Source organism: Schistocerca cancellata, chromosome 4 (assembly GCF_023864275.1).
Source record: "Schistocerca cancellata isolate TAMUIC-IGC-003103 chromosome 4, iqSchCanc2.1, whole genome shotgun sequence".
NCBI classification, from domain to species: domain Eukaryota; kingdom Metazoa; phylum Arthropoda; class Insecta; order Orthoptera; family Acrididae; genus Schistocerca; species Schistocerca cancellata.
Window position 1 is genome coordinate 367269908 of NC_064629.1, and position 21730 is coordinate 367291637.

Sequence of the window (21730 nt, forward strand, 5' to 3'; positions counted from 1 at the left end):
AAAATAGCATACCACCTGCAGTGATGGAAGCTATTAAACCAATATACAGAGAATTAGCTCATCCTGACCTTCTTTCCAGATGTCTTCATGGTCGAACACAAAACCCGAATGAGTCTTTCAATAATGTAATTTGGACCCGCATATCCAAAAAAAAAAAAAAAAACGCCGTCCGGAGTGGCCGAGCGGTTCTAGGCGCTACAGTCTGGAACCGCGCGACCGCTTCGGTCGCAGGTTCGAATCCTGCCTCGGACATGGATGTGTGTGACGTCCTTAAGTTAGTTAGGTTTAAGTAGTTCTAAGTTCTAGGGGACTGATGACCTTAGCAGTTAAGTCCCATAGTGCTCAGAGCCATTTTGAACCAAAAAATGTCTTTGTAGGAAGGAAAACTCTATGCTTGGGTGTTTGTGATGCTGTGATAACGTTTAATGATGGTATAAAGGGAAAAATTGGGGTACTAGAGGAACTTGGTATCACTCCAGGTGCCAACACACTGCAAGCGTTTCAGCGAATGGATCGGCTTAGGATCATGAAAGCCGAGCGTGCAGCAGAGGAAATGACTAAACAAGCAAGAGGCAGGAAAAGAAGGAAGCTTCTAGGTTTGCAGGATAGTCAAGAACAGGATCCAGATAATGCTGATTATGGACCTGGCTGTTTCTAGAAGCTGGCATGCCTCCATGTGTAAGTTAATCTCAAATAAAGTGTTTGAACTTGATTTGCCGGAAATGACATTTTTAAAATTATTTGACCCATTATCTCAGGAACTATTACAGATACATATCTCTAATTTTACACTATGTTACCACTTAGTATACTGCAGCTACTGAACCTCCCAAAACATCTCTACCTCTAACGGTTTTTTACTTACGGAAGAAAAAGTGGACTTTTAAAAGAAAATATTGAACAACATTTTTAAAAAATCATAACTAGCTAATTATTTCTCTGTACATTTTGAGCCGGCCAGTGTGGCCATGCGGTTCTAGGCGCTTCAGTCTGGAACCACGTGACCGCTACGGTCGCAGGTTCGAATCCTGCCTCGGGCATGGATGTGTGTGATGTCCTTAGGTTAGTTAGGTTTAAGTTGTTGTAAGTTCTAGGGGACTGATGACCACAGATGTTAAGTCCCATAGTGCTCAGAGCCATTTTGCACATTTTGATTCTGCTTCAGTAATCAGAAAAAGAGTGATACTATACATCCCAAAAATTTCAGGTCTCTATCTGTCACAGGTTCTGAGATAATGGGTCATCAATATTGGAAATTTAACACTGTGGGTATAGGACGTACGTACTCCCCTTAAGGATGGGATGGAGACTGAGTTGCAAGATAGCAGACTAATACTGTTGTGTCTAGACAAGACAGTCTAGACACAAGGCGGAGATACCGAAAGGGCACACGTCAACTCACGCCGACTGGCGCGAATTCTGGAACAGGATACGTAATTAATGCTATAATGAAAAGTACGTACTGAGGTTATACTTAACTTTATTCCATCATTGTGGTACATCGCTATTGTTAATACAAGTGAGACTCTCTCCAGATATGGTTAATGGCGCCTTGCTAGGTCGTAGTCATGGACTTAGCTGAAGGCTATTCTAACTGTCTCTCGGCAAATGAGAGAAAGGCTTCGTCAGTGTAGTCGCTAGCAAAGTCGTCGTACAACTGGGGCGAGTGCTAGTCCGCCTCTCTAGACCTGCCGTGTGGTGGCGCTCGGTCTGCAGTTACTGACAGTGGCGACACGCGGGTCCGACATGTACTAATGGGCCGCGGCCGATTTAAAGCTACCACCTAGCAAGTGTGGTGTCTGGCGGTGACACCACACTCCTCCCCCGCAAATCGGCGAACGGTCGTGTTATAAGGCTTCCGCCCGTCGTGGGGAGGGCCCCATGTGGACGTATGCGATGAGGTGGGGACCCTTACAACAGGCGAGACTGTGCCACCCGCACCCGGCCATTCGGTCCGAGGGGAGCTAGGAAACGCCTGGAAAACTAGTCCAGGGTGCACGTCAACATGCGGCGTATGCGCCCGTAATGAGACAGGAGGGGCCGAAGGGTCGACCTCCATTGCGTCGGGGTAGCCGACGCGCGATGTCTCCATGCGGTCCGGAGCGGGCAAGAGTTCCATGGCGGAGTACAGCTGGTCACGGGAAGCGATCGGCGGCGCGTGACCCAGGGAGGCGGTTGGCGGCTGCAGCGAAGCGTCCACTGCGGGCGGCGTCGGCGGCGGCTCGTCGCCACGGGGCAAAATGGAAGGCATCGTCGGTAACACCTGGGGATGAGGCGAGCCAGTAGATGGGTCCCCAGGGCGCTGACCGGACGGCACCGTCGCTGAAAGCAGACGGGGAGCGGCAGAACCCAGGCGACGACAGAGGCGCAGCTGATTGAGATGCCGACGCACCTCACCAGAGGCCCCCAAAACCAAATACATCGCGCGGCCGAGGCAGCGAAGAATGCGCCCTGCGAGCCAACGCCGTAAACCGCGATAGTTGCGATAGCATACAACGTCGCCTGGAGCAAAAGCAGTAGTCTGCCGCTGCACAGGAACCTGATGCGGCGGATGCAGCAAAGACATCAAGGTTCGATGAGGACGACCATGGAGCGACCAGCCGGCGAGCGACCATCTCGGGGCTGAGAGCGATACGAAGACAAAAAGAGCAACAACGCGTTCTGCCGAGAATGCGACTCCTGCAACTTCAACATCTGTGACTTGAAAGTCCGGACCAAACGTTCAGCGGCACCGTTTGACTGAGGCGAAAACGGCGCGGATGTCAGATGTTGAATACTATTGGCCTTGCAGAGTGACTGAAATTCCGCGGACACGAATTGTGGGCCATTGTCGGAAACAATAGTCTGTGTAAGACCTTCAATGCAAAAGATAGCGGACAACGCTTGGATGGTGGCAGACGACGTCGTGGAAGACATCCGGACAACAAAAGGAAAATTACTGAAATAAATCTAAACCAAACAAGTTCACTGCAGAAGAAGAACGAAGAATGTAAAATGACACAAGTTTTGTTTGTCCCTTGTATGTTGCAAGAAGGCTGCACTGTCCTAACACAGGGATATGCTGTCCTGAATAACTACGTAACTGAACATTTGCGGCACGCAACGGAGGGGCGCCCAGTTGTTTGTACGTGGCGCGATTGAGCAATGGAACTGCAGCTCCGGTATCGAGCTGGAACGGTATCACTTGTCCGGCAAAGTCCAAATCTACAAAAAGTTTATTGTCCTGCTGACGACAAGAGCGACTGTTTTGTGCAACTTGAACAGACACTGGGACAGAATCACTTGCGACGTGACGGGATTGCCGTCGGCGTCGACGCACACTTTTTGTGGGACGAACACAGTCACAGTTAGAGAGAGGAACACTGGGCGGAGTGGCATTAACTACATGAATGTCCATGGGCGAAGGTTCCCGAGCCTGAGTGTCCTTGGTTCGATTCTGGCACGAAGCAAAGGGCCTGGAATGGTTGGTAGTGTCCGATCTAAGCATTTTCTGGCAAACACTTTGAACATGTCCTTTCTTATTACAGAAAAAGCAAATAGCTTGGCGTGATGGGCAATTTTCACGCGAATGTCTAGTTGCACACCGCGGGCATGATTTCAGCACTGCATTTGCTCGCTTGCGCGGCACACGAGGCGGTGCGGACGTGCGCGAAGGCTGTTTACAGTTCCGTGCAGCGCGCCCGGCGGCCCGGTTAATGCGACACACAGCTGGCAAAGTTGCAAATGATTCCTGAGCAAAGTCAAGTGTGTCTTGCCTATCCAATATGTCTATCACTCGTTGAAGGGAGGGATTGACTAGTTTCAAAATCTGTTCCCGTATACGAACATCAGAAACGTTCTGTGCAATTGCATCACGCACCATAGTATCGGAATAAAGGAGTCCACAGTCACATTCAAAAGCACAATCCCTAGTAAGGCCTTGCAAAGTTGCAACCCACTCCCGATTAGTTTGACCGGCCATACGTTTTGTACGAAAGAACGTATACCTTTTTGCAACGACATTTACTGTTTCTTTGAAATAGGCATCTAAAGCAGACAAAATTTCTTCGTAGGACAGAGTTGCTACGTCGCGTCGGGGAAACAATTTCACTATCACACGGTAGGTGGACACACCTACAGACGAAAGCAAAAACGACTGCCGCTCATTACCTTGAATTCTGTAGGCTGCGAGATGGAATCCAAATTGGCGTGACCACTCCGTCCAGCTTTCGTCGGCGGGACGAAAATTACGGAACGGGGGTGCAACTGCGTGTTGTGGCTGCGGTAGCGATGAAGCGGCGGCGGCCGCATTGTTTTGCAGCGCACGTTGACCCTGGACGAGCTGTCCAAGGGCATCCAATAACGCCTGCGTCTGCTGATTCTGCAAGCGATAAAATTCGGACAGTACATCTGGAGATTGTGGCGAAGCCATGACACAAGCAAATCAGAGCAAGTATAAAGAACAAGATCCGTTTTGATCCTCGTCGCCAGTTTATGTTGTGTCTAGACAAGACAGTCTAGACACAAGACGGAGATACCGAAAGGGCACACGTCAACTCACGCCGACTGGCGTGAATTCTGGAACAGGATACGTAATTAATGCTATAATGAAAAGTGCGTAGCTGAGGTTATACTTAACTTTATTTCATCATTGTGGTACATCGCTATTGTTAATACAAGTGAGACTCTCTCCAGATATGGTTAATGGCGCCTTGCTAGGTCGTAGTCATGGACTTAGCTGAAGGCTATTCTAACTGTCTCTCGGCAAATGAGAGAAAGGCTTCGTCAGTGTAGTCGCTAGCAAAGTCGTCGTAGAACTGGGGCGAGTGCTAGTCCGCCTCTCTAGACCTGCCGTGTGGTGGCGCTCGGTCTGCAGTTACTGACAGTGGCGACACGCGGGTCCGACATGTACTAATGGACCGCGGCCGATTTAAAGCTACCACCTAGCAAGTGTGGTGTCTGGCGGTGACACCACAAATACATTCAACTATATCTCTAGCCTTACAAACTGCCGTGTGTGTATTATAAGTTGATCATGTGATCATAGACCCATTTCCAGTCATGACTCCTAAAAAAAAATTACAATATATATTGACATTATGGAAAAAATATCCTGTGATGTGACTTGTTCACTTTGATGTTTTCGATTTGTGTGTTAGGTGCTACTCTAACGCTACTAGAGATACCGTAATATTTTGAAGTGAGTCACAGCTCCAAAATGCAATGCTAATGTCAATATACTGTTGTAAAAAATACCCATCGACTCTATAATTACTTATTATTTGCATAACCTTTTTAGGATTTTCGATATGTTACGTAAAAAATATGTGATTTGCTCATCAGCCTAAGACTCTTACCAGATCGAATTGACAGATATGTCACTGGACTCGCATTTGGGAGGTTGGCCGTTGAAATCTGCGTCAGCCCGCCGGATTTAGATTTTCCGTGATTTCCCTAAATTACTCCCGGCAAATACCAGGATGGTTCCTTTGAAACGGCAAGGCCGATTTCCTTTCCTATCCTTGACACCATCCGAGCTTGTGCTCTATTGCTAATGACCTCGATGTCGACGGGATGCCCAACCTTCCTTAATGGATGTAGTATACAGACTCTTCCTCTGAGCAGCATCACACATTGAACTTGAATCTTATATTAGCCGATTTGTGTTATTTAATGACTTCAAAGTCTACATTCACGCATACAGCACCTCTGCACTTCCAGGAGTAAGAGATGCTCCGTAGCTGTCTGTAGACAAAGATAATGCTATAGTACTAATGCGTACTGACGACTACCAGGATAAAATTAGCCAGCTGTTACAAGAACCACCCTACAAAAAGCACAGAAGGACCCAGCAAAGACGATGGCAAAGAAAACAGTTGCTTTGCGTAAGTTCAAATCCACCAAAGGAAATGAGGAGGTGACTGTATCCTAGGGCAGCAGCCACACCACACCTGTATAGACTTCCCAAAATCCACAAGGATGGGGTACCTTTGCGACCAAATGTCAATACCATTAACTCACTGGCGTATGGACTAGCCTAATAAGTAGCTACACTTGTGGGACACTGCAGTCACCATGCGATGAACTTGGTTTGTTTCATGACAGCACTTAAATGCATGTAACTACAGAAATACGACCTGCTTTTGAGCTTCAGTGTTATATCATTCTTCAAAAAGTACCTCTTCAAGACTCCTTGTCACTTCTCACTCATCACTTCGAACTGCAAACAGTAAAACCCCTTGAACATGTACTCACTACTACCTCCTTCAATTTCAAGGGCAAGGAGGAGTGTTATGAACAAATAAATAGAGTAGCAATGAGGTCCTCACTGGCCTTTGAGATTCAAATCCTCTACATAGAATACTTTGTGGAGTTGGCGCTTCGAACAGCCCACCTAAGCCCCAGCACTTATTCCACTATGTAAATGATACTTTTGTGATCTGAGAAAATGTAAAACAGGGGCTGCACCGATCAAAATATTACTTCCATGATGTAGCTAAGAGAGAATGGATGTCTTCCTTTCTTGGATTTATTAATAAGGCAGAAGGCTGATGGTGCGATAGGTAATTCAATTTATAGGAAGAAGACCCGTACAGACCTGAACCTGCTTGCAGCGAGCTGCCACCATCCGGCACAGAGGCATACAGTGCTAACCACTCTGGTACATAGGGCGCTTCATCTCTGATACGGAAAGCCTCCCAACCAAGCTACAGTGTCTGAAGGAAGTACTCCATAAAAATTGCTAGAAACACACCAGGTGGGTACATCTTGGACATACAGAGAAATTAGAAGTGGCAGAGCAGAGCGTAAATGATGAACATACTCTTGATTTTGAAAACACTAATTTTCTGGGCTGAGCAAGTGGCGTTTGTTAAAGCATTAATAAGGTAGCCATAGAAATAAGGATCCATGCGCCTCTTGTCAGTACGAACGAAGGTTATCGAAAAAAGTCCGGCTTATTGTTCCGCGTTAGCCGCTACATGTCGTGAGGGCGCCCAGCAGAGGCCAGCACGCAAGGTAGATCAGGAGGTTCGAGTGCACCCCTCCGGCCGGCGGTTCTAGGCGCGTTAGTCTGGAACCGCATGACCGCTACGGTCGCAGGTTCGAATCCTGCCTCGGGCATGGATGTGTGTGATGTCCTTAGGTTAGTTAGGTTTAAGTAGTTCTAAGTTCTAGGGGACTGATGACCACAGATGTTGAGTCCCATAGTGCTCAGAGCCATTTTGCACCCCTCCATGCCCGTCACATGGACAAGACCCTGACGCCCACACTCAGGTAGAGGGAGGTGGACGCTCCACTAACATAAATATAGGGATATCTTTGGCTGGAAAGGGAAAACCGTATGCCTTCAAAAAGTCCGCTGCCTACCTAAGATGTGGAAATGAAAAGTTAAAAAAAACGCTCGATAGTTCACCACAAGATGATGAGTATGACTCCTCGAAATGTCATGGTATCTGAACACTGCCACCCGGCTAGTAAGCCGAGAACTTTCCACCAATGCATTAAACGAGTTCCTTTCAATGTTTTCTGTACTCCCTTACATTAAACAGTATTCTTTCAGACATGTCCGAAAGAACAGACACCATACGATAACAATCTGATGTAAAATATTTATACTTTCAGTATGGATGCACACTATATTCAAACACTTGTAGGAATCAGATGAAGTTACAAACAGTGAGGATAATGGACAGTGGAGACTACATGTCGAGTGTAAGACAAATTGAGAATTTGGGTTGGACGGAATGTGTGCTCGAATAGCTGAGACAGTTAAGGTGACCACTCATGTAAAGCGGTAAATTCGACTTCAAGTTCAGGTCTGAGAGAAATTTTCACTTGTCACCACTGGATTTACTTCAGTACCCAATTGCAGTTAAGGTCTGAGTTTCTCTTATATCAGTATTCTTTATAGTTTTAATTCCTTTAGTGGACTGCACCATCTGTACCTCACTTTTTGTAAGTATCCATGTTTCATGTCAGAATAGCAGGATCGAGACTGGCATTATTTTGAATATTTATCGTTGTGTTCTTTCTTGTCTTGTCTCTTAGCAATATGTATGTTGTGCCATACATATAACTGAACATATTGGTTTTTATCATTACGTCAATATCTCCATTAACAGTTAAACATTCTATTTATTTAAGGTCTGGCCTTTTTTTGAGCTTATAGGCTTCTAGTACTGCTTTATATATTGTATTACATAGGGAAAGAAACACAGAAATCAAGAAACACAACTACAGAATTGCAGTCATCAGGAAGAGAATGCATATGCATGTGGCTATCTTTGTAGATGGGGTTAAAACTTGAAGGCACATATCATCGTGATCCTGTGCCCTAGGAATACCCGCCAGAGCTGCAACCCTCACCCGTCCTCACCTGAAAAACTTCATTTCTGTAAACTTTTTACACAGATTCGGTTTTTTTTATAATTTTGTTAATAGTTCTATTCAAAATGAAGTACCATTGAAAATATTACTTAAATGAACTATGTTGATATACAATATTACATATAACGAAGTAAATGTACCATTGTAATAAATAAATTACAAGTTATACAGACATTCTAAAAATTTAAAAGTAAAACAAAATCTAGATCTTATTTTTTATGACAACTGCTGTACACTGGTTTTAGTATGATATTTAATGAAGGCCACATTTATTGGTACTCCATGAAGTATTAATATTGCATAAATTACCAATTAGAAATAAAAGAAAAAGGGCTATAATTAAGAGTTGGGAAAATACTCCTTTACTGTAGCTGGGTTTTTATTATAATTTTACTTTGCATTTCCTTGCGTTGAGCGAAGCAAATTCATTGATTCTTGTTGAAGCCAAGTTTAGCAGCTGTGTCATACTCTGTCGACAAGACAGCGAATTTGAGTCTGCCTTCACCCTGTAACCGAACCAGTCGATTCCACATGTGATCGGTTCACCTTTGTATTTTCAATGTCAGAATCGCGTGAGTTCAAACCGTTTTTAACGTTACGTAACAGGGAAAAGGAATGCTTTTTAACTGTGAACATGACAATATTTAGCTGTATGACCCGCTGATATTGCTTAAAATTGAAGTAATAATGTGCAGAATAATTTTTGTAACTCCCCAGAAGTGGAAATATGGCGTCGGGCGGGCTACGGAAAGTGAATCCGGTTAGCGGTCGGGTTTACGACACCTCGGGCGTGTACCGCTACCACAGACAAAAAATATGTTACTCTGTGCCGCTACCAACCGGGACCACCTAACAAAAAAGAAAGACCTTCATACTTCCTGCGCTGAATACATGTCGTTTCTCAGAAAAATACAGCTTTTAGTTCACCCACTAGAGCATTTTCATTAAAACTGCACAACATTACACTGTTTTTACTAACATTAACAACAATCTCTAACACGAATTTTGACAAATGTTACCTGATAGACTACTATTGTTAGCAAGGTATCCAGTTATGTTTTAAACTTCTCTCCAAAGCGAGGTGTGGATAATGAGGTTCGATTTTCGGGACTGGTACACCACACAAGTTGTTGCACATTCAACACTTTATAATGACCTACTTGGATTTGGTTTTATCCACACCCCTGTAGCAAACAGCTTGCAGCTATGTAGCCTTACCGTACAACAGATCTACTGAAAGAAAACTATATCTACGAAGATTTTTTTGGTCGCCAGGCCTGAAGTAGCAATTTCAATACTTTATTTCAGTCTATATTTCTTTAAATGTACCAGAAGTAAATTTATGTTAATGACTTTCGTGATAACAATTTTACTTGGAACCAAGATCGATGCAGATTGACATTTTTACATGGCTCAATGGCTGCCATCTTTACTTTAAATAATTACGTAAAGTTAATATTCTAAAAAAGCAAATTTAACGCTAAGAACTCTCTTTAAACTGAACATTACAATGACATATCAAAGCGACCACACTTCTTGTGTCTTCAAACTGAAAGTAAACAGTTATTCTTGGAAGTTACTTTTGTATCACACTGCAAGATTGTCATAACACCAAAATTAATTAACTAAGATGTTTTGACCATACAGAGTGACACAAAATTTATACTTAACAAAACGGACAGGGGACTTTGGATCGGTATGTAACTTTGGGACAATGATTCTAACAAATACTTTTAATAAAATCATATTAGAGCTTTGGCAAACCATGGGGTTGACTGTAACATTCTGATATTCTGATGCACTACTTAAGGCTGTTAATACGAAAATGACTTGTCTTGTTTGTTGCAGTCGTATCGGTGTTGAATTTGTTGCTTGCTGTGTGAAAATTTGGATAGGCTCTTCACGTCTCCAGTGATGGAGTTAATTTTTAACTACCACACACTTGTGGTAACCATGTTAACTTGCTGCATTATCGACTCTATATTCCATCACATAAAACCAGTCGGATGTTCTTGCAATCTGACACAAAATAAACTGGAGGCGACTTAAGGAGCTATAAATCACTGCCACTCCAAATATTAAGCACTTTCACTACAAATTGCTATTGCTTAAGGCTCACATCGCCCGACATGGTACGCCACGATACAAATACGTACACTATCAATGCTCAGCTGCAACTGCCTCTGGTTTCCTATTATTTTCCTCCCATGTGGTGCTCGCCCCAAAGTCATCCAAAAGACTGGCGGTCGAAAATCCGTAGTGGATTCCCTACCTTTATGATTTCATTTTGTTTAAATTAAGTACATGTTCTAACACCCTTAGAATGTTAAAGTCTGTTCATTTATAACTTACATTCAATTCTGTATTTTATTTTTCACAAATTTATTAATGTTTCACAGAATACTCTCTCCTTCCAACGAACATTTATCGCAGACATTATACTTGTGCTTATTGACATAGTTATAGAGGTTTCCTTAACATTTGTTAGACATTGCAATTTCAATTTAACTGTGTCGTCACAACCCATCACAATACGACCTTAAGTAGTATCTTACATTTAATTTTCTGAAAATTCGTTCACAGCATGCTACAGTCACAGGCATTGTTACAAATATCCCTGAAGATCTTTAACTGTTCATATCTTAACTCATACTTCTAAAGAACCTTCAAAATATCCAAATCGGTAGTCGCATAAATACTCATCGACTTTTCCACTTGGAATTTTAAGGCAGCTATGTTTAACTAGCTCCGCTGTATCAATATCTCTGCTGCATTTGACACCAAAATCAACTGCATGTTTTTCAAGATAACACAAAGAGCTCTCATTTAAGCCATTTCCTGACAGGAAATTAAAGTGAGACGAAAGGGTGCGTTAGATGTGAGATCTGTTTTCCATTCCACTCATTGTTCTATCCAACAATTTGAAGAAATCTAGCCGGGAGAGTCTGGCTCCAATCCTCGGTCGGCAGAAATCGAAAGCCTTCAGTCAAATAGCGTATTTGCTTCAGCAGCCGCTCGCCGACCATTGAGATCCTACGATACTGTAGCAAAGTACCAGGTCCTGCTGGAAAGTAACGCCTCTGAATTTTTCATTCTGTTCTTAAGACAGGCTTGGGTATTACATGTCACACATATTACTAGGTCGACTTTCCCGCTTCCCTGACGCAAGGTGCAACCCTCTGCCACTAGAGGGCTCCGGTTTGTAGCGTGTAATATGTCGGTGCGTGGGAAACAGCATGCTGTAATCGAGTTTCTTCCCACAGAAGAGATCGTCCACATATGGAACACCCTGTCCTACAGCATGACAATGCCAGACATCGGAACACACACGATCGCTGCGACATCTGCAACATTCCAGTGCCTTGGGTTCACTGGCATCGATCATCCACTATACAGTCCTGACTTGGCCCCTTCTGATTTTCATTTTTCCGAAACTCAATGAACACGTTCGACAACTTCACTTTTATAGTATTGAAGTGGTACAAGCAAAGGTGAGGTTGTGGCTGCATCAAAAAAGTCGAACTTTCTTCAGTGAAGATATCAACAAACTGGTCCCTCATTGGCAGCCGTCTGCCAGAGTTATTCTGTTGAGAAATAAATATATATACACAAAGAATAAAGTTGAAGATTGTTAATAAAGTTTATTTATTTTATGTAAAATATTTTAATAGGTTTCACATAAAAAGTTCGGGAACATTACATTTCAGATCGCCCTCATAAGAGCAATATCGCAATTGATGAACATGAGCTAGTTGCGTAGGCGGCAACTGTGTGAACCAAGCGCAGTGCTGCCACATAAAATCCCTGGTAGTGATAGACGTTTGTTGGGTAGTAGCCGTTTCTTTCTGATGCTGTCTGGACACAATGACTGTGACAAAAGCGCGTCCAAGGGAAAGAAGTTAAAACACGAGAGGGAGGATCACTCACGTACCTCTTTCGGTTAGTTCTAAGCCGTGTTTCTTACCTTCTATTTATTTATTTATTTATTTTTGCCAGTTTGCACACTCTCTCTTCGCCAGTGCCCTTGGTAGGGAGTCCTCGATATCACCATGTTCGAGACACGCATAGAAAATATCTGCTCAAAAGCATCTACTCAGATTAGAAAATTGCTACCATCGAGTTCTATAAAACTCGTGCTGCCACCAGATTGTCCACCTCCGTTACTGAATGGTCAGCGCGGCTGACTGCCATACCTGGGTGACCTGCATTCGAATTCCATGGTGGGAGGACTGGTACGAGGTGCACTCTGCCTCGTGAGGACAATTGGGGAGCTATTTAACCGATTAGTAGTGGTTGTAAGATCAAGGAACACGACAACGACCGGAAGCGCGATGTGTTGACCATATGTCCCTCCATACCACATCCATCCATCCAGTGCAGGGGATGACACGGCGATCGATGAGGCCCAGCGTATCAAGAGGTTTCGGAACAACTGTGTATGCGTGCAAATTAAACAGTGCATACACATAAGAGCACTATGTAGAATGCAGAGAGGAGTTCATCTGAGGATCATTATTTCACAAAGAACAGTGCCAGTACTCGTGGTCCTCGGTTTGTCCAGAACACCGACAAATATGAAGACATGCAAAGGGAACTTGAATAAAGTACAGGAGATTCAGCGTTCAGAGTGGACAAGAAGGGGGCACTAAATGTACGAGGGAAAATCAATTATTATCCGCAAAGTAGCTATAAAATTTTATTGTAATCAAGTAGGAAATTTACAGGAACATCATGTTTCGACATAGTCTCCTTGCGTTTCAACGCACTTGGTCCATCGTTGTACAAGCTTCCTGATGCCCTCATCAAAGGTTCTAAGGTTCTCGGTTGAGATGCGAGCCAGGAATTCACAGCTTCTTTCGCTGCTTCGTCCGAGGCAAATTGACGGCCCCTTAATGCCTTTTTGAGTGGACCAAACAAGTGATAGTCAAAAGGGGCAAGATCGGGACTATATGGAGGATGATACAGTACTTTAAATTTGAGTTTCTGAAGCGTTTCAGCAGTGGGGACAGCAGTATGCAGACAGGCATTGTCGTGCAACAACACAACACCTTTTGACAGCAATCCTCGGCGTTTCCTTCGAATTGCAGGCTTGAGCCTAGCAGTAAGCATCTCACTATAATGTACACTGTTTATTGTTGTGCCCCTTTCTCCATAATGTTCCAGTACTGGACCTTGTGCGTCCCAAAAAACCGTAAGCATCTGTTTTTCTGCAGACGGTTGGGTCTTGAACGTCTTCTTGCACGGCGAATTTGGATGTTTCCATTCCATACTCTACTGTTTACTCTCCGGCTCGTAATGGTAGATCCATGTTTCGTCACCGGTAATGATCCTTTCTAAGAAGTCGTCCCCTTCGTTACCATAGCGATCCAAATGTTTTTTGCAGATGTCCAAGAGCGTTTGTTTATGCAACTGTGTGAGTTGTTTTGGGACCCATCTTGCACTAATTTTATGAAACCCTAGTCTGTTGTGGATGATTTCGTAGGCAGAACCGTGACTAATTTGCAGACGATGTGCCACTTCGTCAATAGTTAATCGTCTAAGAGAATCATTTCACATGAACGCTCAATGGTTTCTTCATTTGTGGCGGTAAACGGTCCTACGGCTCCTTCATCGTGCGTAACACTTGTGCCACCATTTCGGAATTTTTCAAACCATTCGTAGCACTCCGTTGAGGCAAAACACTGTTCCCGTACTGTACCGAAAGAGTTCGATGAATTTCGGCCCCTGATACGCCTTCCGACCACAAAAAACGGATCACTGAATGTTGCTCTTCTTTGGTGCAAATAGACAACGGAGCAGCCATGATTAACAGCACGGCAGCGATAACGAAACTAACGTAGCAGCTTGAAAATTGCAAAGATATAACAACAAATAAACAAAGCAATGCGTCATCAAAGTAAAACGACAGTACTACCAAAATAAACAAAAATATAACTAAAATGCGGATAATAATTGACTTACCCTCGTATGTAAGCATAATAGATGACAGCAGATTTGGGGCATGATAGTAACTGTTACGAGCGCTTATCTGTTCCGCCAAAACTAACCAACAGGAAAAATTGAGGAATTCGAAAGCAACAAGCAGAAGAAAGAATGACTGTAATGACATAGGTACCGTTACTCATACCGGAACGTAGAAATAGGCCTATATCTGTGAAGAACGTAAAGATAAAATTCCGAAAATGATGGTAGTTTACAATAATTTGACAAGACAAAACTACAACGATGAGGATATCGTGCAACAATCTGCGGAGCCATAACTCCCGTGAGCAATGGTTGATCAACATTTACTAAACACGTTACTGAACACCAGTTGCAGCTCAGAGCGAACAGGCCGCCCGGAATTAACGTTTTAAGTGAGCACCAAAGCACAACACAAGTGTCGAAGTAGAAGCTACTCACACATACCAGTCGGTGGTAAAAACGGCGTCATCGTATTGTTGCAAATAGGGCGATACAAGGTGTCTTAAAATAGCGCTGGACTTGTTTTCTGAATGCTCAGTATTCGATTCCCGGTGTGTCAGTCCTAAACAAAATTTTCTGTGCATAACAAAAGCTAAGACAACGGTCAGCTCCTGCTCGTTAGCTTGCAAAAACCGTGACATTGTGTCATAACATCAGTGGATAAAATTATGATTGGTGGTTTAATTGTCATTGCTAAGTTGTTTTTGTTAGCAGTTCGTGTCAGGTGGAAACGTAAAATAGACTGTTTCTTATTTCGGCATATATATATATATATATACTCCTGGAAATTGAAATAAGAACACCGTGAATTCATTGTCCCAGGAAGGGGAAACTTTATTGACACATTCCTGGGGTCAGATACATCACATGATCACACTGACAGAACCACAGGCACACAGACACAGGCAACAGAGCATGCACAATGTCGGCACTAGTACAGTGTATACTCACCTTTCGCAGCAATGCATGCTGCTATTCTCCCATGGAGACGATCGTAGAGATGCTGGATGTAGTCCTGTGGAACGGCTTGCCATGCCATTTCCACCTGGCGCCTCAGTTGGACCAGCGTTCGTGCTGGACGTGCAGACCGCGTGAGACGACGCTTCGTCCAGTCCCAAACATGCTCAATGGGGAACAGATCCGGAGATCTTGCTGGCCAGGGTAGTTGACTTACACCTTCTAGAGCACGTTGGGTGGCACGGGATACATGCGGACGTGCATTGTCCTGTTGGAACAGCAAGTTCCCTTGCCGGTCTAGGAATGGTAGAACGATGGGTTCGATGACGGTTTGGCTGTACCGTGCACTATTCAGTGTCCCCTCGACGATCACCAGTGGTGTACGGCCAGTGTAGGAGATCGCTCCCCACACCATGATGCCGGGTGTTGGCCCTGTGTGCCTCGGTCGTATGCAGTCCTGATTGTGGCGCTCACCTGCACGGCGCCAAACACGCATACGACCATCATTGGCACCAAGGCAGAAGCGACTCTCATCGCTGAAGACGACACGTCTCCATTCGTCCCTCCATTCACGCCTGTCGCGACACCACTGGAGGCGGGCTGCACGATGTTGGGGCGTGAGCGGAAGACGGCCTAACGGTGTGCGGGACCGTAGCCCAGCTTCATGGAGACGGTTGCGAATGGTCCTCGCCGATACCCCAGGAGCAACAGTGTCCCTAATTTGCTGGGAAGTGGCGGTGCGGTCCCCTACGGCACTGCGTAGGATCCTACGGTCTTGGCGTGCATCCGTGCGTCACTGCGGTCCGGTCCCAGGTCGACGGGCACGTGCACCTTCCGCCGACCACTGGCGACAACATCGATGTACTGTGGAGACGTCACGCCCCACGTGTTGAGCAATTCGGCGGTACGTCCACCCGGCCTCCCGCATGCCCACTATACGTCCTCGCTCAAAGTCCGTCAACTGCACATATGGTTCACGTCCACGCTGTCGCGGCAAAGACTGCGATGGAGCTCCGTATGGCACGGCAAACTGGCTGACACTGACGGCGGCGGTGCACAAATGCTGCGCAGCTAGCGCCATTCGACGGCCAACACCGCGGTTCCTGGTGTGTCCGCTGTGCCGTGCGTGTGATCATTGCTTGTACAGCCCTCTCGCAGTGTCCGGAGCAAGTATGGTGGGTCTGACACACCGGTGTCAGTGTGTTCTTTTTTCCATTTCCAGGAATATATATATATATATATATATATATATATATATATATATATATATATATGTCGGCATGTATATACAGGGTGTTTCAAAAATAACCGGTATATTTGAAACGGCAATAAAAACTAAACGATCAGCGATAGAACTACACCGTTTGTTGCAATATGCTTGGGACAACAGTACATTTTCAGGCGGACAAACTTTCGAAATTACAGTAGTTACAATTTTCAACAACAGATGGCGCTGCAAGTGATGTGAAAGATATAGAAGACAACGCAGTCTGTGGGTGCGCCATTCTGTACGTCGTCTTTCTGCTGTAAGCGTGTGCTGTTCACAACGTGCAAGTGTGCTGTAGACAACATGGTTTATTCCTTAGAACAGAGGATTTTTCTGGTGTTGGAATTCCAACGCCTAGAACACAGTGTTGTTGCAACAAGACGAAGTTTTCAACGGAGGTTTAATGTAACCAAAGGACCGAAAAGCGATACAATAAAGGATCTGTTTGAAAAATTTCAACGGACTGGGAACGTGACGGATGAACGTGCTGGAAAGGTAGGGCGACCGCGTACGGCAACCACAGAGGGCAACGCGCAGCTAGTGCAACAGGTGATCCAAGAGCGGCCTCGGGTTTCCGTTCGCCGTGTTGCAGCTGCGGTCCAAATGACGCCAACGTCCACGTATCGTCTCATGCGCCAGAGTTTACACCTCTATCCATACAAAATTCAAATGCGGCAACCCCTCAGAGCCGCTACCATTGCTGCACGAGAGACATTCGCTAACGATACAGTGCACAGGATTGATGACGGCGATATGCATGTGGGCAGCATTTGGTTTACTGACGAAGCTTATTTTTACCTGGACGGCTTCGTCAATAAACGGAACTGGTGCATATGGGGAACCGAAAAGCCCCATGTTGCAGTCCCATCGTCCCTGCATCCTCAAAAAGTACTGGTCTGGGCCGCCATTTCTTCCAAAGGAATCATTGGCCCATTTTTCAGATCCGAAACGATTACTGCATCACGCTATCTGGACATTCTTCGTGAATTTGTGGCGGTACAAACTGCCTTAGACGACACTGCGAACACCTCGTGGTTTATGCAAGATGGTGCCCGGCCACATCGCACGGCCGACGTCTTTAATTTCCTGAATGAATATTTCGATGATCGTGTGATTGCTTTGGGCTATCCGAAACATACAGGAGGCGGCGTGGATTGGCCTCCCTATTCGCCAGACATGAACCCCTGTGACTTCTTTCTGTGGGGACACTTGAAAGACCAGGTGTACCGCCAGAATCCGGAAACAATTGAACAGCTAAAGCAGTACATCTCATCTGCATGTGAAGCCATTCCGCCAGACACGTTGTCGAAGGTTTCGGGTAATTTCATTCAGAGACTACGCCATATTATTGCTACGCATGGTGGATATGTGGAAAATATCGTACTATAGAGTTTCCCAGACCGCAGCGCCATCTGTTGTTGAAAATTGTAACTACTGTAATTTCGAAAGTTTGTCTGCCTGAAAATGTACTGTTGTCCCAAGCATATTGCAACAAACCGTGTATTTCTATCGCTGCTCGTTTAGTTTTTATTGCCGTTTCAAATATACCGGTCATTTTTAAACACCCTGTATATATATATATATATATATATATATATATATATATATATATGATGACATGCTGTAGCATGGAATAGCATTCTCTCACGTTGTGAGACAGCGGATCACAAATTATGTCATCACAACCTGACAAAGTATGTAGCGATACCAGACGTGTTAACATTTAGCATACAAGGAAATCTTCTCCAACAGCCTGGTAATAATACTACTTGCTTCAACAAAATTTATTTCACTTATTTGCTATGTTAATTTACACATAATAATGTGTTGTTATTTTTGTTGCTTTAATCAAAAGCCTGTAAAACTGATTTTCAGAGTGTAATATCCATAATTATGCATGTCTGTTCCATGAAAATGTCTGTTTTGTTGTAGGTTCGTGTTCATGGCGCTGATGGAGTACTGCCTCGTCAATATAGTACTCGGTGACTCGGACGGTCCGAAGGCTCAAGCAGAAGCTGCCAAGGCAGAGAAAATTTTTGACTTGGCAGCGAAGGTACGTTCCCTTGTGCTCTCAATGATCACATGTCTATTTATCCCCAGAATCTCGACGCTTGACATGTGCTTGCCATTTTTGCTTTGCCTATAATTTAACACGAACTGTTCAACAGTCTTCAGAGTAATGATATTCTCTTTGCAAAGCATTTGCAACAGATAAAGCGCCAATAAAAGGTAAATTCACACCCTCTGCCTTCGACTGTTCTTTTTTTCTCATACCGCGTTTATGTCTGCAGGATTATTGACGGAGCTCAGAGACAGAGAAAGCAATCATCAAGTTGTAGTGCTGCAGCCTATTGTATCATTCAGTCCGTGAGCGTCAGGTAGTAAACAGTGTCTTTATATCTGCACCGCCATATAAGGCGTAAAATATTTTAGAATCTTTATAGGAGACAGAAAGAAACTTTTTTATGTGATAAAAATGTCACAGGTGCATCGTTTCCCGTTTCCAAAAGAGCAGACACCATATACACATACAGGGTGTGGCATTTATAGTGCCGTGCCCACGTTGCTCCAAAACGAAGGGGAAACTCAAAAATGTTTTCACAAAAAATTTGCAGTACTCATAAGATGACATAAGAGAGTGACCATAACTCGTCCTTAAAATACCATTCTCAATGTTTTTTGGGGTAAAACTACTTTTTTTAAGTGGAATGGTGTTTTTTCTTCCACGGAAATGGAGAGGGCATTCAATGTTGAGTATAAAAGTTAGTACATTTATCCACTAGGGGAGACAGGTGATGTTATATTGGACAAATATGACAGCAAATGGTTTTCACAAACTTTGACTTTACTGACATCCATTTACATACAATACGTACAGTACTTGTACATCGCACAAACATAATTCATGTTCACATTAGAAACAATTTCAGTTTAGTAAATGCACAAAGTTGCGGCCATTAACTTCAATGAATTGCTGAAAACACGATTCAAAAGACAGTTGAAAACGCCTCAATATTTCTTTACTGATTCCTACACAGACAATCCTAATTTGTTGACATATATTTTCCTGTGTGGTTGTCATATCTCGATACACTTTGTCCTTAATGTATCCCCATAAGAAAAAAATCTGGAGACGTGAGATCCTGCGAGCGAACAAGCCAATGGACAGGCCCTCTGCGTCCTATCCATCGATCAGCATAACCTCTGTTTAGTATTTCTCTAGTTATAGCTAATTAATGGGATGGGTAAACATGGTGTTGATACCACATGGCATACCGTTTCACAAGGGGCACATCTTCAAACAACACTGGAAGTTCTTGGTGCAAAAACTTCCCGTATTTCCAGTTATTTAGTTTACCTTCAATGAAGCATGGTCCAATGATACCTAATCCCAGAATTCCACACCGAAAATTCACGGTCCGCTGCCTTTGACGCTCAAATTCCCGTTAGGGAATGTTGCCTCGTCAGAAGATAAAATGTCTGAAAACGAACCATTTTTAATTTTTAATAGAACTCAGTGGCAAAATTCCACACCCTTCTGGAAATTAACCTCATGAAGGACCTGATGAAGACTAAATGATATGGATGGAATTTATTACACTTAAGTATTCAAAGAGCACTCCTACGCGAAATTCTCGAATCACGTTCCAATTGACAGAAACTTACGTGAGGATTAGCGGCAACTGCAGCTAAAACAGCGACGTCCGAATTTTCCGCAGTAGCAGTTTCTTCATTATGTTTTCTTGGTGCGACACCTTCCAATTCAATGAATAAGTTCGCAAGTCGTTGAAAATTTCTTAGAGATGGCTGTCTCGTCCCAGGATATCATTCTCCGTATAAGTTGAAAGCTACTTTAGAGTTCTTACGAGCTTCACCATACATGTAAATCATATAGATTCTCTCATTAAAGGTGTATCGAACGTACATGATTACAAAACGAAGTGGAGTTCGCTGAGAATAGTAGGTTATGTTCTTATGAGGTTTAAATTGGCACTGGATAAACTCGTACTGATGTCAACAAACCTGTAAAGAAATGAGTATTCTTATGGGAACAGCCGGCCGGAGTGGCCGAGCGGTTCGAGGCGCTACAGTCCGGAACCGCGCGACCACTACGGTCGCAGGTTCGAATCCTGCCTTGGGCATGGATGTGTGTGATGTCCTTAGGTTAGTTAGGTTTAAGTAGTTCTAAGTTCTAGGGGACTGATGACCTCAGAAGTTAAGTCCCATAGTGCTCAGAGCCATTTGAACCATTTTTCTTATGGGAATACAAGGAAAAGATCAACAAACCAGATTACATAAACAAATAAATTCCCTTCATTGAATACAATAACAGAATAAAAATAGAGCGAGAGAAATCATAGTGTGTGAAAACCACTTGTTATCTTATTTGTCCAATATCAGATCACCTATAACACCTAGCAGATAAATGTACTACAACTTTATACTCAAAATTGGATGCCCTTTGCATTTCCGTGGAAGAAAATACACCATCCCATTTAAAAAAAGTAATTTGACCCTGAAAAACATTGAGAATGGCATTTTCAGGAAGAATTACGGTTACTTTCTGGTGTCCCCTTATAAGTAGAGCAAATTTTGTAGGAAAACATTTTCGATTTTCCCATTCGTTTCGGAGCAAAATGGCCACGACACCTTAAATGCCTCACCCTTATACCAGGCTCGAACTGTTGCGAGAATTAGCGAAATACTGCGAGTAGTGAGGATAATGGGCAAGGGACATTACGTTCGTTTTGTATGGTTTAGTTGAGAATTAGGGTCTGACGGGAGACACGCCAGTGTAGTCCGTGCACTTGCACTGTCCACTGTATCCGCATAGCTTAGTGATGACAGTGTCAGCCTTGTACGCAGGAGACCTAGGTTCGAATCCCGGTCCGGCGCAAATTTTCAACTTTCCTCATTGATTTCAATCAATGCCCGCTTGCAAAGTGTCTGCTGGATCAAACTGGGGTCTATTCTTTCGGACACGTTTTCCCTGTCCTTCGCGCACGCTGGCACCTTTGCTACGCGAAGGGTGAGATTTGTGTGTTAAGTGCACCTGATACTGTACATGACTGTAATGTGTGTTGGGTGTAGTGTGATGTCACGTTTAAGTAGTGTGATGATGAGAGATGGGAGACCGTGAAACTCTGTGCCGGCTCGTGGCCTACTCCTATCGAA

At 44.0% G+C, this 21730-nt stretch overlaps 1 protein-coding gene across 3 annotated transcripts in view; it reads left to right on the forward strand.

Moving 5' to 3' along the window:
* The window catches only part of LOC126184933 (glycine receptor subunit alpha-2), a 476927-nt gene that overhangs the window by 389512 nt on the left and 65685 nt on the right, over nt 1-21730 (forward strand). For all 3 annotated transcript variants that reach the window (XM_049927604.1, XM_049927607.1, XM_049927606.1), the window contains one exon: nt 18488-18608. In XM_049927604.1, the coding sequence (XP_049783561.1) occupies nt 18488-18608 (121 nt within the window). The remainder of the gene's footprint in view (nt 1-18487; nt 18609-21730) is intronic.